At 37.9% G+C, this 15,982-nt stretch overlaps 1 protein-coding gene across 1 annotated transcript in view; it reads left to right on the forward strand.

Annotated features, from left to right (window-relative positions):
• LOC131429820 (M-phase inducer phosphatase-like) overlaps positions 1 to 15,982 on the forward strand; it is a 188,959-nt gene that overhangs the window by 37,277 nt on the left and 135,700 nt on the right. Inside the window, exon 2 of the mRNA XM_058594213.1 lies at positions 8,772 to 8,985. Within this exon, the coding sequence (XP_058450196.1) occupies positions 8,772 to 8,985 (214 nt within the window). The remainder of the gene's footprint in view (positions 1 to 8,771; positions 8,986 to 15,982) is intronic.

A 15,982-nucleotide genomic window follows, 5' to 3' on the forward strand; every position in this document is an offset into this window, starting at 1 on the left:
GGGAATCGAAAGCGAAAAAAAACAGCAAACAACAATCGTCACTTTCTTTTCTCGGATTTGCCAGTGAAATTTGAACGTAGCAACGAAGGGTGTGATTATGCTAATCGAAAAGGATCGTAAGGAGGACCCGTTACGTAGCAGTTCTCAAGCAGTTCGAGCGCCGTTTGAGGGAAAATTAGGAACCTATTGCTCGAAAGGTGTAAATCGAACAATGCAGCGAAAGTGAATTATGGCTCCCTAATGCTGGTTGGTAGGAAAGGTGTTTTGCATTTTGCATTGTGAAGGCTAGTCTTAACTGTAACAATAAAATTTCGGGCTGATTATTGTGTATAGATTTCAGATAATTTTGCGTGAATAAATTCACGCCTTTCGCCGGTGCCGATTTGAGACGGGGAAGTTTCGGTTGTACGATGATTATTGTTATCAATTTTTTGCTGTTGATCATTTATATTGCTCTTTGAATCAAACTTGTTAGTGACTGACGTAATTCAGATGATTTATTCGGTAAATTAAATTAACGGCAAATTTATACAAACCACCAATCCTGTTGTACAATTTCCCACAAACTATCGCAATGATGTTCCTCAGGAGTCCACTAATTCATTTCAAAATTGAATCAAAATCACCATCAACAAGGTACCATTTCAGTCTTGTCTGACTAACAAAATTTAGGGTCAACACGATCACTTAATCAACATGTTTCGCCTGTCAAGTTCCGCTTCCTGATATGCAGAAGATTTTACTGCTCCAGCTGCATTGTTTCTGAAAATGGTAGAAAAATTCAATTTCCTTCATAAAACAAACAACCTTTTGTCTCTCGAGAACCAGTTAACCCCTCTCGTATTTGGTTCACCAGTTGTTCTAAAGGAACCCTTCACTTTGCCTGCCAAAAGATACTGCACAAAGTTGCGTAATCACCATTATCACTCCAGAGTCTCAATCGTAATGGTACGGAAAAAGAGAGGATATGTCACGCAGCATCCCGGAATCCAGAATTTGTCCTGTGTGGATTAGATTAATTTATGTATAACCCCGGGGTCTCACGTGCTGCTTAAGGATAACTGGTCGAACGTGATTCGTGAGCGTTGGAACCTTTTTTCTTTGCCTCGGGAAAACCACATCAAACCGATTCCGGCCCAAGTTCTTGAGAAGGTTTGAAGTTGTTAGGTGTAAGTTTTTTTCATGGAACAAGAAAAAAATATAATATAATTAAAATTATCAACGACCGTTACTTGAGATAAATTCTCGGGGATATGAAATAACTTTTTGTGTGCATTTTTTTTCGTTCACATCACAGTGATCTTAAAGAAAAACAAAAAAAAATGCTACAAAGATCTATTGCTCTATTTGGATGATGCATTTCACAGCAGCACCGAATGCAAATGAGTGGAGGATCTATTTCTGTTCCACGATAACAAAAAATAATGTCAGCCATCGGGTAACCAAGGAATTGGCGGTAAAACGATTTACCGTCTTAGGTGGGAATTGTAAGTGAAAAAATTTCCCTCGTTGGAAGAAGCATTTGCCCAGGCTCAAGCAAAATATTTAGTTTTTTAGTCAACACATCCCCGTCCCGAACCTGTGGGGTGAGTTTTTTCTTCGGTATTCTTTATTAGTTTACCCCTCGCCAAGATGCTGATATTTTTAGGTTCTCCTCCCTTCCAGCGATGATGACGACCGAGAAGTATCAAAGAAAGAAAAAAACGGCATAAGTGCATAAACTATTCATTTCCCTACTCCCAGGATTTTTTTTGTTCTCTTCGGAGACATTAATCCAAAAACTGTCGCACGAAAAACACGTTATGGAAAAAAAACTGTTTGTCTCAGAACCCGAAGACAAAACTCGAAATATAAATAATGGAGTCACATTCAAACGTACAAATCTGTATCAAAAAAATAAACCGTTCGCCTCTATAATCGCTGTAATTATTTTCCGTTGGGTAGATAAGTTACTCTATTGCTCGTTTTTAGCCAGGGTTGCTCTCATTCATCAATTCCATATTCCAGTGGTATATAAATACAAGTAAAACTTAACGACCTAGATGCGAACAATGTTGCATCCTTAATAGTCAACCATGAGATGAGTTTCTAACTCTGAAAACACCGTTTCACGAAATGATTGTGATAACAGCTTCCAATCGGCAATTTATGTAAATTGTGCTTACGTCGACACAGGATTTCCCGCCAAAAATTTGACAGTACGTTGTGATTAAATGGCAATGATTCAAAAAGAAATTGAATTTCTTAATTTTATGAAATTGCCATAGCTCTCAGAGTTTAATAATTATCTATTGTTGAAAACGAAGATTTCGAAATAAACGGTAATATTACCTCTTGCCCTCGGTATTTTTTTAACAATAACAATATCAATAACAATAACAATAACAATAACAATATCAATATCAATATCAATATCAATATCAATATCAATATCAATATCAATATCAATATCAATATCAATATCAATATCAATATCAATATCAATATCAATATCAATATCAATATCAATATCAATATCAATATCAATATCAATATCAATAACAATAACAATAACAATAACAATCGAAAATCGAAAATCGAAAATCGAAAATCGAAAATCGAAAATCGAAAATCGACTGATAAAACGAGTTTAATCACTGACTGACGTTAGCAAAACGAAAAGGCTCTATTTAAATACTGCGTCATTGCACATTTATGGTCAATACGGTGGAACTAATGAAAACAACCACAAAAAAATACTGAACCGCTTCGATTGCACACGAAGACTAGCATTTCAATGGCAGTAAGTACGTAATAGTTTTTCAGGAAGAATCTTAGAAGAACTAAGTTGTTGATTTTCTTCCGCGTTGAAAAAGTTCGGAACAGAGGTGCCTGATGGATAATAATGCTGCCAATTCTGCCAGTGACTAATTGTGTAAACTCGCTGGACCTCTTTCGTCTAGTGCACAAGAAGTAATTTCTTCGATCACGGTTTTTGTTTTATACTCGTCTAGTTTTTGGCGGTACTAATATGTAGCTGAGTATATCGAAAACGTAGTCCTAGCGCGAGGAAGGCAACAAAATGTGATGATTATTGATCCTTAAGGGTAATTGATTTCAAAAGTTGGAGGAATTTTTTTGTCTATTATTTATGGTTGCTAGACAAAAGACGCCCCATAGTAAAAATAAAGGATAACGATAGTAAAACCAAAGCTTGACTGGATTCTACATTTGTTTAATGTTTAGGAAAATGCGGCTAAGGACTATCATATGATGCTTTAAATTTATGGGGTGGAATATGTAAGGGTAAATTGATATGTTTCGACTGGTTCACGTAGTAATTTTGACGATTAATACAAGAAGGGCTTCGGACAACCCAAGTCATTGAAGGTTCCAGGCCAGCATGGTGGTGGTGTTCCAAATGGTTGGAAGTTGGTTGCCGAATGAGTTGAATTCTGATTTTGTATACTACGCATTGATTTCGAGTGGTCGAACTTTTAAAGAATCGATCAGGTTAGGAGTTAGGATAGAGGAATCCGTAATCTTGCATAACGAAAACGCTCGGCCGCATGTTGTGAAATTTTTCTTCACCCGCTATCTTATTCAGACTTGGCCCTATCTGACTACAACTACGCATGTAACGCAATCCACTTTAGTTCAGGAAATCGAAAATTTACTGATCTTCACTCAATGTTAGTTAATGGTTTTTTTCCTAATAATTCACGAACTCTTCATAATTCTCCCTGCTGATCAGGGAACACCTCAGGAATCAGGTCACAATGCTATCAGGAGCTGAGATTCGTACACAACATGCAGTTAGTACCAAGTCTCACCTCATTCATTATCTGCCCCAAAGTCACCCATCGTGACGGAGCAAAGTCATGTTTCATGAATGAATATATAGAATGGACCTTATCGGGACTGCCTATGTAAACGAGATTATGCGGATGTCCATAGACTTCTCGTATTTTTTGGGCCCAGTTTTGTGTTTCACCTAAAATTTTGACCTACATTTTTTTATCATATGCTTGTGTCGGGCTCGGGAAACAACAATTTAAATTTGTTCGCTAATTTCTCTTCTTCTTTATCTCAGCTGCAGCCGGTACCCAAAAGCAACCCGAAACCGCGCACGTGTTGAGGAAGTTGCCATCTTTTTGTGCCGCTCAAACCGTCAATCCTTTTTTTTCTCTATGAAATTCACCGGATTTCATTGTTCCCTAAGAATTGTTCATTTTAGTTCCGGCAGCGAAAAATGAAAAATAGATGATCTCATCTCATCTCCCGAGACGAAAGTGAAGGTGTTGTTTGTTGCCTGGGGCGGTACGTCTGTAGGAATGTTCAAGGAAGTGAACACTTTACCTTTTCGTCGATCTGGGGCCGTTTGAAAATTGTTTTATAACCCGATCCGGAAGTTTTGAAGTATTTATTCTAAAACCGATTCGTAAGACAAACCTAACAACTCTACGCCAAACATCATAATCAGGTAGAATTCCCGCGATCGGCCCCTCAATAGCAGCCAGTGTCTCATTAGGTCAGTCACCGGTGAATAAATGTCGCAGTTATGGGCCTAGAACTCGCTCTAGTGTAAAATTTGTAATTTTTTAGTTTTCCTTCTCTATTGTTTATAATTTTCTCTAATTATTGTCAGGAGGGCACAATCGAAAACGCTGCAACCGCATTCCTTTTCCTGTCGTGTCCAGACCGAAGCCCATTACAGTGTTGTGTAAAAAGCGTAGCGTGTAGTGGCAAGCTCTATTCTATGGCCATTGTGTTACACGCCGTTCCCGTGAAGACAGGTTCCTTTCGCGAGACTCCTGCCCGTGTGCCGTCAAGTATGACCAACTATCCTCCTCCGTTCGGTTGTGGCAACAAGTGCAGCGCTAGCAGTAGCAGTAGCAACAACAAAAAAGCACGAGAAGGGCAAAATGGAAATGACTTTACCGGAATTGTGCACGGGAGTGTGAAGTGGCGCGAGCGCGCGCACTCGTTCTCGTCCATATGGCGTACCTGACCCCTTCGGGATTCTTTAAGGCTCATAGCACCGGTCAGGTGCGTTATTACCATTGCCACCGGCAACGGCTTTTCTTCTAACGGCCGACGACCACGTTCTTCTCTGAGTGGGGGAAAATCTGACCGTTTGCGTCGTCGCGTCGTAAAGGTCTTCCGATTTGTTACGACGCAAATTCGACGACAAAAAATCGTTTCCATACTTCCTGTGTTGCTCTGTTGGATTGTTGTAATGTGAAATTTACTACACGGTTGAGGACACCCACTCCTTTATGCTGAAATACGACGAAAGAGGCTTCGAGAGGAAGTGAACTTCATAAAAAGAATATATTACAAAAAAAAACGCACCATCGAATGGCTTTTATCTAAGGAAATTGTTGAACTCGTCATGACAACGGACGGCTGGGGTCTTGTGCTGCGCACGTGTTCATACAAATGAAACTTTTCTGTTTCGACGTTGAATTGAAACAGAAAATGAAAATGAAGAACTTCCAAAATTATGCTAATTGTTATTGCAGGGAATCTAAACGAGTCTATTTGACACTTCGCTTTTGTGTTGAGCAACTCCAAAAAAATTAACAGCAGGGAAGGTGCCAAAATCAGGATCGACTTGTTCCAATTTGGATAAAATTCTGAAAAAAAATCTTCAGTATGACAAGTTATTTTTTTTGCATGGATGTGAAGAGCAATTTGATACGAGATTGATTTTCAAAAAAGGGGGTATATATTTTCGCCGGAATTTTTTTATTTCCTATCGTTGGTAGAACAATAGACAGTAGAAGTCGAATAAATCAAGTTAAAAACAAAACGTCTCTTTAATATATTTTCAATTATGTTTAATTTTAATTTGTTATTAAATCCAACGCATTGATACGTTTAACCGCTTTGTGTCTTAAAAAATCAAGTTGTTACAATTTTTAGTTATTAACAAGAACTCATGTTCTTGATGAAAATAATTAATTAAATATTAGAAAATTATTTTACAGGTCAAGAGCGATAAATTTACTCGTAGTAACCTCTCTTCTAGAAGTAAGTCGTTCTCGAAATAATTAAACATGGAATTTAAAAAAAAACTATTCCTTATCCACCTAGTAGTGTCATGATGCCTACCTCATACAACGTGATTTAGCGTGATGGGTAAGTTGATGCCTTTCACGCAACCCACCCGGGCTCGATTCCCAACTCCGCACATATGGTCAAAGGGCTTTTCTGGTTCGAAGAGGCGAATGAATTTAAGGTTAAAACCTCAATTAAAAAAAAAATCTTCAAAAACATTTTCTTTGAATTTGAAATTTTTTTTGGCAATCGCTAGCATAACCTTTATAATTTTGAGCAGTTTTGATCCAAGTTTTTTTTGCATTTTCGCTCTTAATGACGGTTTAAAATTTTTAACTGTTTTTCCGGAACCGGAAGTCAGATCCGAATGCAAGTCAAAAGCTCTGTATTTTTATAGACGTACATCGTTTTATTTTGGTCTAGGTTTGTGAAAATCGTCTCAGCTGAGAAAATGAAGAGCTCCGTTTTTAAGCTTTTGACCACTATTATGGTACTACTGGAACCGGGAACTGGAAACCAGTATAACTGAAATCGGTTTGTTTAGTCAGCAGCTAGAGTAAACTATAAATTGCAACAATTTCGGATCAGATTTAGTGGAATCTTTACATTGTTTTAATTATCGTTCAATACGACAGGTTGCAATTTCATACACACAAACCTGTATCTCCGGAACTGGAATGCCGGATCTGGATAAAATTCTACATCAACCTATGGAAACATGATTTTTTTCATTTAAATCTGAGTTTGCAAAGATAGGTCTAGCAATTTCTGAGAAATTGGAGTGACTTCCGTTTTGCAGCACATGAGCACTTTTCTGGTACTTCCGAGACCAATCCAGTATACCAAAAATCGTATTTGGTCACCAACTTACCATACCAGTCTAACAGTTCGGCTGAAGAGTTCGTATCGTTTAATAGAAACACACATTTTTTTGCCAAAATTCGTTTTTATTATTCAACATAATTGCCATCAGAGGCGATACAGCGATTATAGCGATCTTCCAACTTATCGATATCATTTTTGTAGTACGATTTGTCCTTTGCCTCAAAATAGGCCTCAGTTTCAGCGATTACCTCTTCATTGCTTCTAAATTTTTTACCAGCGAGCATTCTCTTGAGGTCTGAGAACAGAAAAAAGTCACTGGGGGCCAAATCTGGAGAAAACGGTGGATGATCCAAATAAAATTCAATAGCAGGCTATAGTACAATAAGACCTATAATTTGAAGCTAAGTTGAAGAAAATCGTGAAGCGATCTCTGAGAAAATCAAGTGCACGTTTTGGTTCTTTTTTATGAAAATTTTATTCCGTTACTCCTAAACCGGAAGTTCGATCCGAATTAAATTCAATAGTAGGCAATGGGACCAAAAGACCTTTCAATTGAATCTAGGTTTGTGGAAATCGATCTAGCAATCTCCGAGAAAATCGAGCGCACATTTTTGTTACATACTCACATACATACATACATACACAGACACGTACTCGACGAACTGAGTTGAATGGTATATGAAACGGTTTTCTCAGTGATTGCATATGAGAAAGGCGAAAAGAAACGTTTCTTCAATTTGTTTCAAATTATTTTATTACAGGCCTTCGTGCCTTCTAAAAATCAAGTTATTACAATTTTTAGTTTTTTAGCCGTTCTCGAAATATTCTGACATGAAACTAAAAAGGATTAAAAAGGTTAGGATCATTATATGTCCGGAACCGGATATTACAGCCAATTGATCTTCGAACTTGGTTCACAACCCAGTAGTTGTTTTCAAATGAACCTGAATTTGTTACAATCGGTTAAGCCATCTCGGAGAAAATTGAACTGAGAGATAATAGACGAGTTTTGCCGGTTACGTCACTTATGCCTTTATATGTCCGGAACTGGAAGTGACAGAGAATTGACCGTCAAACTTGATTCACAACCCAATAGTAACTTTCAAACGAGTTCAAGCTTGTAAAAACTCGAATCAGCTATTTCGAGACAATAGAGTGAAGAGCCAAAATGCGTTTTGTTGGTTACGTCATTTATACAATTATATCTTCGGAACCAGACGTGACAGTCAATTTATCCTCAAACTTGATTTACAATTCATTACGAACCAGAGATTGTTTAATTCGGTTCAGTAATTTCTGAGAAATATGAGCAGTAAAATACGCGTTTTGTCGGTTACGACACTTATACCATTTTATATACATTATACTGCAAATCATTCATTTGATTTTCGAACTTGAATCACAATTCAATAGTAGCTAGCAAACAAGCCTAGGCTCAGCCATCTCTAAGAAAATTTTGTGGAAAAAAATAATGTGTTTTGTTGGTTACGTCATTTATACAATTATATCTTCGGAACCAGAAGTGGCAGCCATTTAATCTTCGAAATTGATCAATGGTCCTATAGTAGCTTTAAAACAAGCCTATACTTGTAGAAATTGGTTCAGTCTTCCCCGAGAGAATTGAGCGGTAAAAAATAAGTGGAATGATGATAAAATGGTCAATGCTTGTAAAAAATTTCCATGGCCGTTCGTTATTTGCCCTTTCGGGTAAACATTCCTACATATTCAATGTACTTTTCGAAAGGGTAGAAAAGTAAACAGCACTACACGACAAGTCGCATAAAACTTTTCATTCATTCGATCATTTGAAGTGCGTGGTTCTATCGAGTCTTGTTTGATACATCGGCTGTAATATTGATTAGTTTTTCTTATCATTTCCTGTTTAATTTTTTTTTCTTTTTCAGCAAGATCAACCGATTGGAAAACCCTACTGGATGTCAACTTTGCCGACAATGACAATGGCGACGACGATGGTCAGCAGCAGCAGGAGTTCCATTCGCTTCTGAAGGAGCAACTCCAAACCGACAAAATAAGTGACAAACTAGCGACAGACGGCGGAGACAGTGGCGTCAGAAGTGACGATGGCTTGGAAGATCTCCATCAAAACGAAGACAACAGGTAAGTGCCGCACATATGACAGATCGGTAATCGATCCGGAGAAATTGCACAATAGGCCACTCGGTTTCGGTCTATTTTTTGTCTCTCCTATACATTAAATGCCCGAGTTGGCGCCAGATAGTCAAGAGTTTTTGTTTAAAAGTCACGAAATTGTTTCGAAACAAAACAATCATTAAATGGAAGTCGTTTTTCAACTTTGGGTTCTATATCATGCTGCGCCGGTTTTAGTTTGCAAAAAAAAGCGAACCGCAAAGCGCACAAGTGCATGCTGCATCTCACCGGGACCTGTCTGTCGGGCATGCATGCCGGCGTAGACGAAGGTCGATTTTGAAAAATCGATTCTCCACACAACACAGCATCAACAGCAGGGTTTTAATTTTAAAGGGCATGTCACGCACGGTCATCTTTTGTCTGGATGATGTCTAGGTAAAATTTGGAGGTGGGATGGTACAAATCGATTGTCGAGTTTTGAGTTTCGTGTTTTTAGTTTGGTTCCAATTATAATTAGAGGGCCCATGTTAAACTAAACAATCACATTTCTGCTCTCAAGTTATTGTTGAACAATATTCTCCGGTAGATAGACCTGCTTGTACAAAATTTCCACTACGGCAACGGCATTGGTTTGACAATATAAAAATTCAGTAAATATGAGAAAAGCAAAAATGTTACTTTTGTCCTCGAATAAATTTCAGTAGAGCCATTTTTTCATGATTCTGAGTCAGTTGGAGGACGTTGGATGAATCCATCTTGCTGTCTGTGACTGCATATTCCTTGTCAGATCACAAGTTTCCAGGTAAAAACAAACTTGATTTTTTGAGGATCAATTAATCTAGTCATGACGAAAGCTTTGTCTACACAAGCAAATTTATGAAATTACCAGGCGACAGAAATCTTCATATGACACAATTAATAAGAACGTAATTCATAAAATGACTGAATCATACAAGAATCCTTTGAATATGTGTCAAACACCTCGTTTTTCAAGCAGGCGTGTAAACTTACATTTTTTAACACTTACAAATATGTCCGAATGTATCAAATATGTGTTAGATCAACAGTAAAATTGAGTCATTTTTCACGCTCGAATACGTCGATCTCAAGAGATGTAAATTTACATGAATTTGTCTAGGTGTGTCAGATTTAACAAAGTTCGGGTCCGCATTCTGGTCCCTTTATTTGACTTCGTCGTACTGTTCGATTATTTTAGGGAGTAACGGTAAATACAGCAGTTTTTGTGTTTTTTATCGATGACTTTTCGTTCAATTTCGCAGCGAACAAGTTTTTATAAATATTGATATGTGGCCATTTGATGGTCGTAGGTGGCAGGCATGGAGTTCTTGCGTTCTGATTGTAAGTTATAGAAGACGGTACAGGTTTCTTTAAGCATTTTCTCACAAATTGAGTCTCATTGGAATCTTGAAGGATAATAGCATTCAGGTAATTTTAGTTTACGAGAAAGAAGACACTGTATAAAACTATTCAGTATGGACAAGAAATAGTTTTTGTTAGAAAAGTTTTTTTTCTTCAAAGTACACATTTTGAGATGTATGAACAAAATCTCCTATCTTGGGACAAAATTTTATAGAATTCGAGAATGGTTTTACACTGAGGTCTCTTTTTACGCGGGGGATACGTACCGCGTAAACAAAACCGCGTAACTTCGGAAATCCGCGTAAAAAACCGCATAACTTCGGAAATCCGCGTAAAAAAACCTCCAAACTAAAGAAAATTTTTGGATGCCGAATATCTTAGAAATGCATGAAACGTCCAGTTCTGGTGTAATCTGCAAAAAATTGATTTTTTTGTGAAAATCGACTTTGGGACACAAAGTGTTCTGAAAATAGCACAAAACTTTACGTCTGTTTAGCGGCAAAATTTTGAGACTTCCAAAATCGAAATTTTTTTCTGATGCCGAAAAAAACCCGCGTAACTTTGGAAAACCGCTTAACTTGGGAAATTCGCGATACTTCGGAAATCCGCGTAAAAAAATCGCGTAACTTCGGAAATCCATGTAAAAAGAAACCGCATTAAAAAACGCGTAAGAAGAGACCCCAGTGTAATTTGTAAATCGAATGTAATTTTTTAGTAAATTTGTTTTTCAATGTAAGACTCAATAAGGAATTCTATCAGTATTTTTACTCGAAAGATTGATTGATTTTGCGAAAATCACTAGTACAACTCCTTTTTGAAGGGTTGGTCGTTTTTCCACTATAGCCATTTGAAAAAGTTTGGCCCTATTCGAAAGACAGGTAAATTTTGAAAAAAAACAACAAAGTATGCAAAGTGGCTTTTTCTGACAAAGTCTACATGTCCCAAAAGTTTCATTCAAATCTGAGAGGGTGCTGCCAACATTTGTTCGAGTTGACGCGAAACTTGTGCTTATTTGTTAATAGTACTGATACTTGCTGTTACGGATATTTGGAAAATTCACCAGGAAATTAGATTTTGCTACATCGTGTTCATTCTTGAATAGTAGTCTATATACGTCCCCAGCCGTAGTTGTGTTCATTAGAAATAGTTTTTTGTACAGATCACGAATCAGTGATTGATATAATTTATCGCAAAAAAATCATTGGTCGTTGTTTTTATTTACATAATCTTGATAACTGAACAAAAGAGATACCGTCAACCTGATTTCAACAACAAAAAAGTTATAAAGGAGAGAATACTTCAAGCGGAACTGACTTCCGAGCAGATTAAAATAAATTCTTCGCTTACGGAAAACAAGATAAAAAACCTGTCTTAATCCACCTAGTGGTGTAATGATGCCTTTCTCGTATCGATCATACTATCGTATATAATACTGTGGTATTCTTCAAAATAATTTTCTTCGATTCTTAAAAGAATAACCGAAATCGGTTTGTTTGACTATCTACTGATAAAAACTTTCAATTGGAAAAGATTTGAGGAATTTTTTTAAAGGTTTATCCCCATTTCCAGTCATGGTATACAATTTTTAACCCACTTTACCCTATATTTCCGGATCAGGAACTCGGATCCGCATGAAATTCAGGAATTACGCATGGGACCACTACCTTTCATTTGAACCTAAGTTTGTGAAAATCGGTCGCGCCATCTATGAGAAAAGTTAGAACACATATTTTCACACACATACACACACACACACACACACACACACACACACACACACACACACAGACATTTTGCGTACTCGACGAACTGAGTCGAATGGTATATGACACTCGGCCCTCCGGACCTCGGTTCAAAAGTCGGTTTACACAGTGATTGCATAACCTTTCTATATGAGAAAGGCAAAACGATGTAGATTTTGAGTCCCTTGAAAATGAAGTAAATGTTCGTAAAATAGGAAGCATTTAATTTCAGCGCATTCCGGCAAGAGCCTGTAGCCTGCATCGAGATAAACAAATGGTAGTCGAGTGGGGCCAAATCGGGACCACAAGAAGGGTCTGAGGTATAATGTACTTAGCTCTATGTAGGCACCCAAATCATTCCATAAATCACCCGATCCTCCTTGTTCGTTGTGTTCCTCTTTGCTTGTGCCTACCAGATCAGATTCAAGAATCAATTTCAGCGTGATGCCGTCCGGTGTCCTGATGAAATGTCCAGTCTATGCCAATGAGGACAATATCCATTAATATCGAAATAGTTTTTTGTACGGATTCGCGACATGTGGTCGAGCGTTGTCGTGATGGAAAACCGTCCATTCAATATCCGCTTCAAACATTTTTTTTGTGATGCGAGCCAATTGAAAGAAGTTAGTCCCCCCTTCATGTGCGGAGTAGTGGCTCTTTTATATGACATTTCGCTTTGGTCGCTCGCCAAAATCGACAAGTATTGTAATAATAAATCCAATTCTTATAATGTTACATATATACCGACTTCAAATTGTGCGGCACCCAATTTCCAACCTTTTGGTTGAACTCCAATGTTTTCAGGTGCATCGGGAAAGTAGTTTCATGTCATGTTTAATAATCAAGCAAACTTTTTAATGCGACTGGCTAATATCCTTCAACGATAGTCGGGGTCGATTACAAAACCGACCATCTCTATATGCAAATTTCTAACCCGGAACCCGCTCCGAACCAACGTTGCCAGATATACCGATTTATCGATTTTTGACCGATTGAGTGAACACTGTTCATACTAATAAAAACCGATTTTCGGTTTTGGTTTGGATTGGCATGACAAAAAGTTGAGGTCGGATTTTTTTGCTCACTTGAATCAATCCCGGTAACAATTTCGTAGTTTATATGTTGTATAGATTCTGGTACAGATGTAGTATAGGTAGATTTTTGCGCCGAATACAGATTTTTGAAAACATGATTTGGCAATTTTATTTCAAACCTGTAATGTTTTTTTTTTCTTACCTCAAACTATGTTCTAGTTCAAATACCCGAAATCTCTATTATCGTCTTGAAGCAACCTTCAATTTCTCATTTTCAAGAAGAAAACTTTTACCTATCAGAACACCCCTTGAACGATTTACGATAGGTCAATTCGCCAATATATTGCACTTCATAAGTTTTCAGGAACAGAAACAGCTATATTTGGCCCAAAACTTAATAATAACATAAATTAGCCCAACGCCGACGCAGAAAAAAAATGACACAATGTCGTTGAAAAATGTTAAAATCTGACATTCCATGTGCGGGTTTGAGATTCGAACCCAGGTAGGCTGCGTAGAAGGTGTTCATTTTATCTATCACGAAACGGCCATTTCACTTCTTGTTGTTTTATTTTTGATTTTTTTTTAATATGTGTGAAAGACACCAACAAGTGGATTAAAACATGTTTTCAAGAACCAGATCCTACGGGCTTGAATAATTCGTATTCTAAGTTTAATGATAAAACAAAGAAAATCTAACGTGCCGCCACCATCTCTAGAGTTTTCTTCTTCTTGACACAATCCGATCGTATTTCCACACGCGCTTTTTGTGCGTTTCATCTCTCCAACTCTCAACCGAAATCAACCCTTCAATTGTTACTTGAGCACAAGGCACACTTACGCATGGTTGTTTTTTTTTTTTTGTTTTAGAGCTTTGAGTTCGAAAACAAAAAAAACCGTCATAATAGCTGAAGAGCTGAATAGCAATCATCTTCAGAGCTCCTCACAAAGGAAAACAATATCGAATCATCTTTGTTTCATGTGAGAGCATATAGATTTATGGAATTTATAAGAATTCGGTCTAAAAGAAACCGCGTGAACCGAAAACGATAAATCTAAGCTCTAATTAATCAGCTATTAATTGTCGACCGGGTATTTCCCGGTTGCTTATTATAATAAAACAGTTGCTAAATGGCCTGCTAGGAAGAATCAAGGACAATTTAATTTGGTACTAGAAACGGAAAACATGGCATATGGCAATCGAGGGACAGCAGAAATAGTATTTAAAATCTTGCGACCTGTGGTTCAATATTTGTTTTCCGATAATTTGTTGGTGTCTCCCGATAGACAGAATACCCCCATGAAGAGAGGGCAAGGGAGAAAGTTTCGGAGGTCTCAAAGCCATGGAAAATGTGGTGCTGATCACGTTGATGTTGGTACAAGGCCAGCATGATTATGCAAATGAAAAAAAAACGAACGAATCAGACCACCCCGTTGTCGTTGACCGACATTTGGCGAACGGAAAGTGTCAAATTTCTACCAACGTTCGATCACATGAGCGGATGTGCTCAAGGGTTTCGTTGGCAGTGGTTTTTTGGTTGATCTAGAATTCTGTCAGACCTCCGGTGACATCCTGTAAGAGTTGAGCAACGTCGCTCTCGACGGAATACGATCAAATTTCTTTGGTTTTGAGAAGTAAATAATATGATATGTCCTTGATAAATTACTGTTTCGAGCCCTTCGAGAAACCTTAAGTTTGCAAAATTAAACGTTAAACGTTAATGGTAAAATCTGGAGCATTAATCTAAACGTAGCAAAAATACACTAATCCCGCAGCAGGGCAGAAAACTCGGGCAGGCGAAGCCTAAATCTTTTAATGTGTCGCTCAAGTGCCCTCTAATCTCGTAAAATAACTTAAAATCATTTCTACCAAAACAATTTCGTCACACTTGCAGAAGACGAAATTGACCTTCCAGCCGAGAAGAAATAGGCACAAAATTACCAATCGAAACAAAGAAGCTCTCGAGAGAGTGGCGCAGCAGATGAAAAAAAAATTACATATGTAATTTTCGACAGAAACAAAAAATCGGTTTCATGCTCGAAAGTATCCTCGAAACGGTTGCACCATACTGCGAGTCGAACTTGAAAGGACTCCCGACTGTGGGGTGCTGCGCAGTGATTTGCAAGAATTGCAAGCCCAAAGACCATCAATCTCGCAGTTGCTTCGAAGAGCATGTCGGATAATTACCTACGGATTTGGTGCAGATCCTTACCAGTCATCTTTTTTTTAATTTTTAGTTTTTCAGTATGAGTAGCATTTTTGCATAATTTGCCCGTATAATAAACGGGAAGAGAGAGATGCAAAACCCTAGAAGGACCTGAAGATGCAATCGATTTTATGATGGCAACAGGTCGCACGGAGCAACAGCGGGAAGGTACTTTGCGGTGCGAAAAGAGCGCCGTGTCATAAATTACTACCTGCCGGTTGACTTTCTTTTGCAATCTTCGGATAGTTTCGGTGGATGTTAGTCCGGAAAAAAATCATCACATTACCCAATCAAATCTATCATTTCTAATTTTGACAAGTTAGTTGACAGCAGCCGTTAGAAGTCTTATCTTACGCAAGTGAGCAAACAAGTCGTTGATTTCGCAGTTGTGACCGTTTCCGGTCGGAATTTTCATCGAACTTACGTATTTCGTAGCACGCAGGAGACCGTTAGAACACATTAGAATAAACACCTCTTATCAACAGCAGCATGTTCAAGGTTCCCCAACTGAGAAGGTAAATTTATTTTATAACACCTCTGCTTAGGCGAGGTTTCAAACGACGACTTTCAATAAATTCCGGCGCCAAAACGAGCGGAAAGAAGTTACATTATATGCACAATAAAACTGTGCGATGTGTAAACA

Source organism: Malaya genurostris, chromosome 1 (genome assembly GCF_030247185.1).
Source record: "Malaya genurostris strain Urasoe2022 chromosome 1, Malgen_1.1, whole genome shotgun sequence".
NCBI classification, from domain to species: domain Eukaryota; kingdom Metazoa; phylum Arthropoda; class Insecta; order Diptera; family Culicidae; genus Malaya; species Malaya genurostris.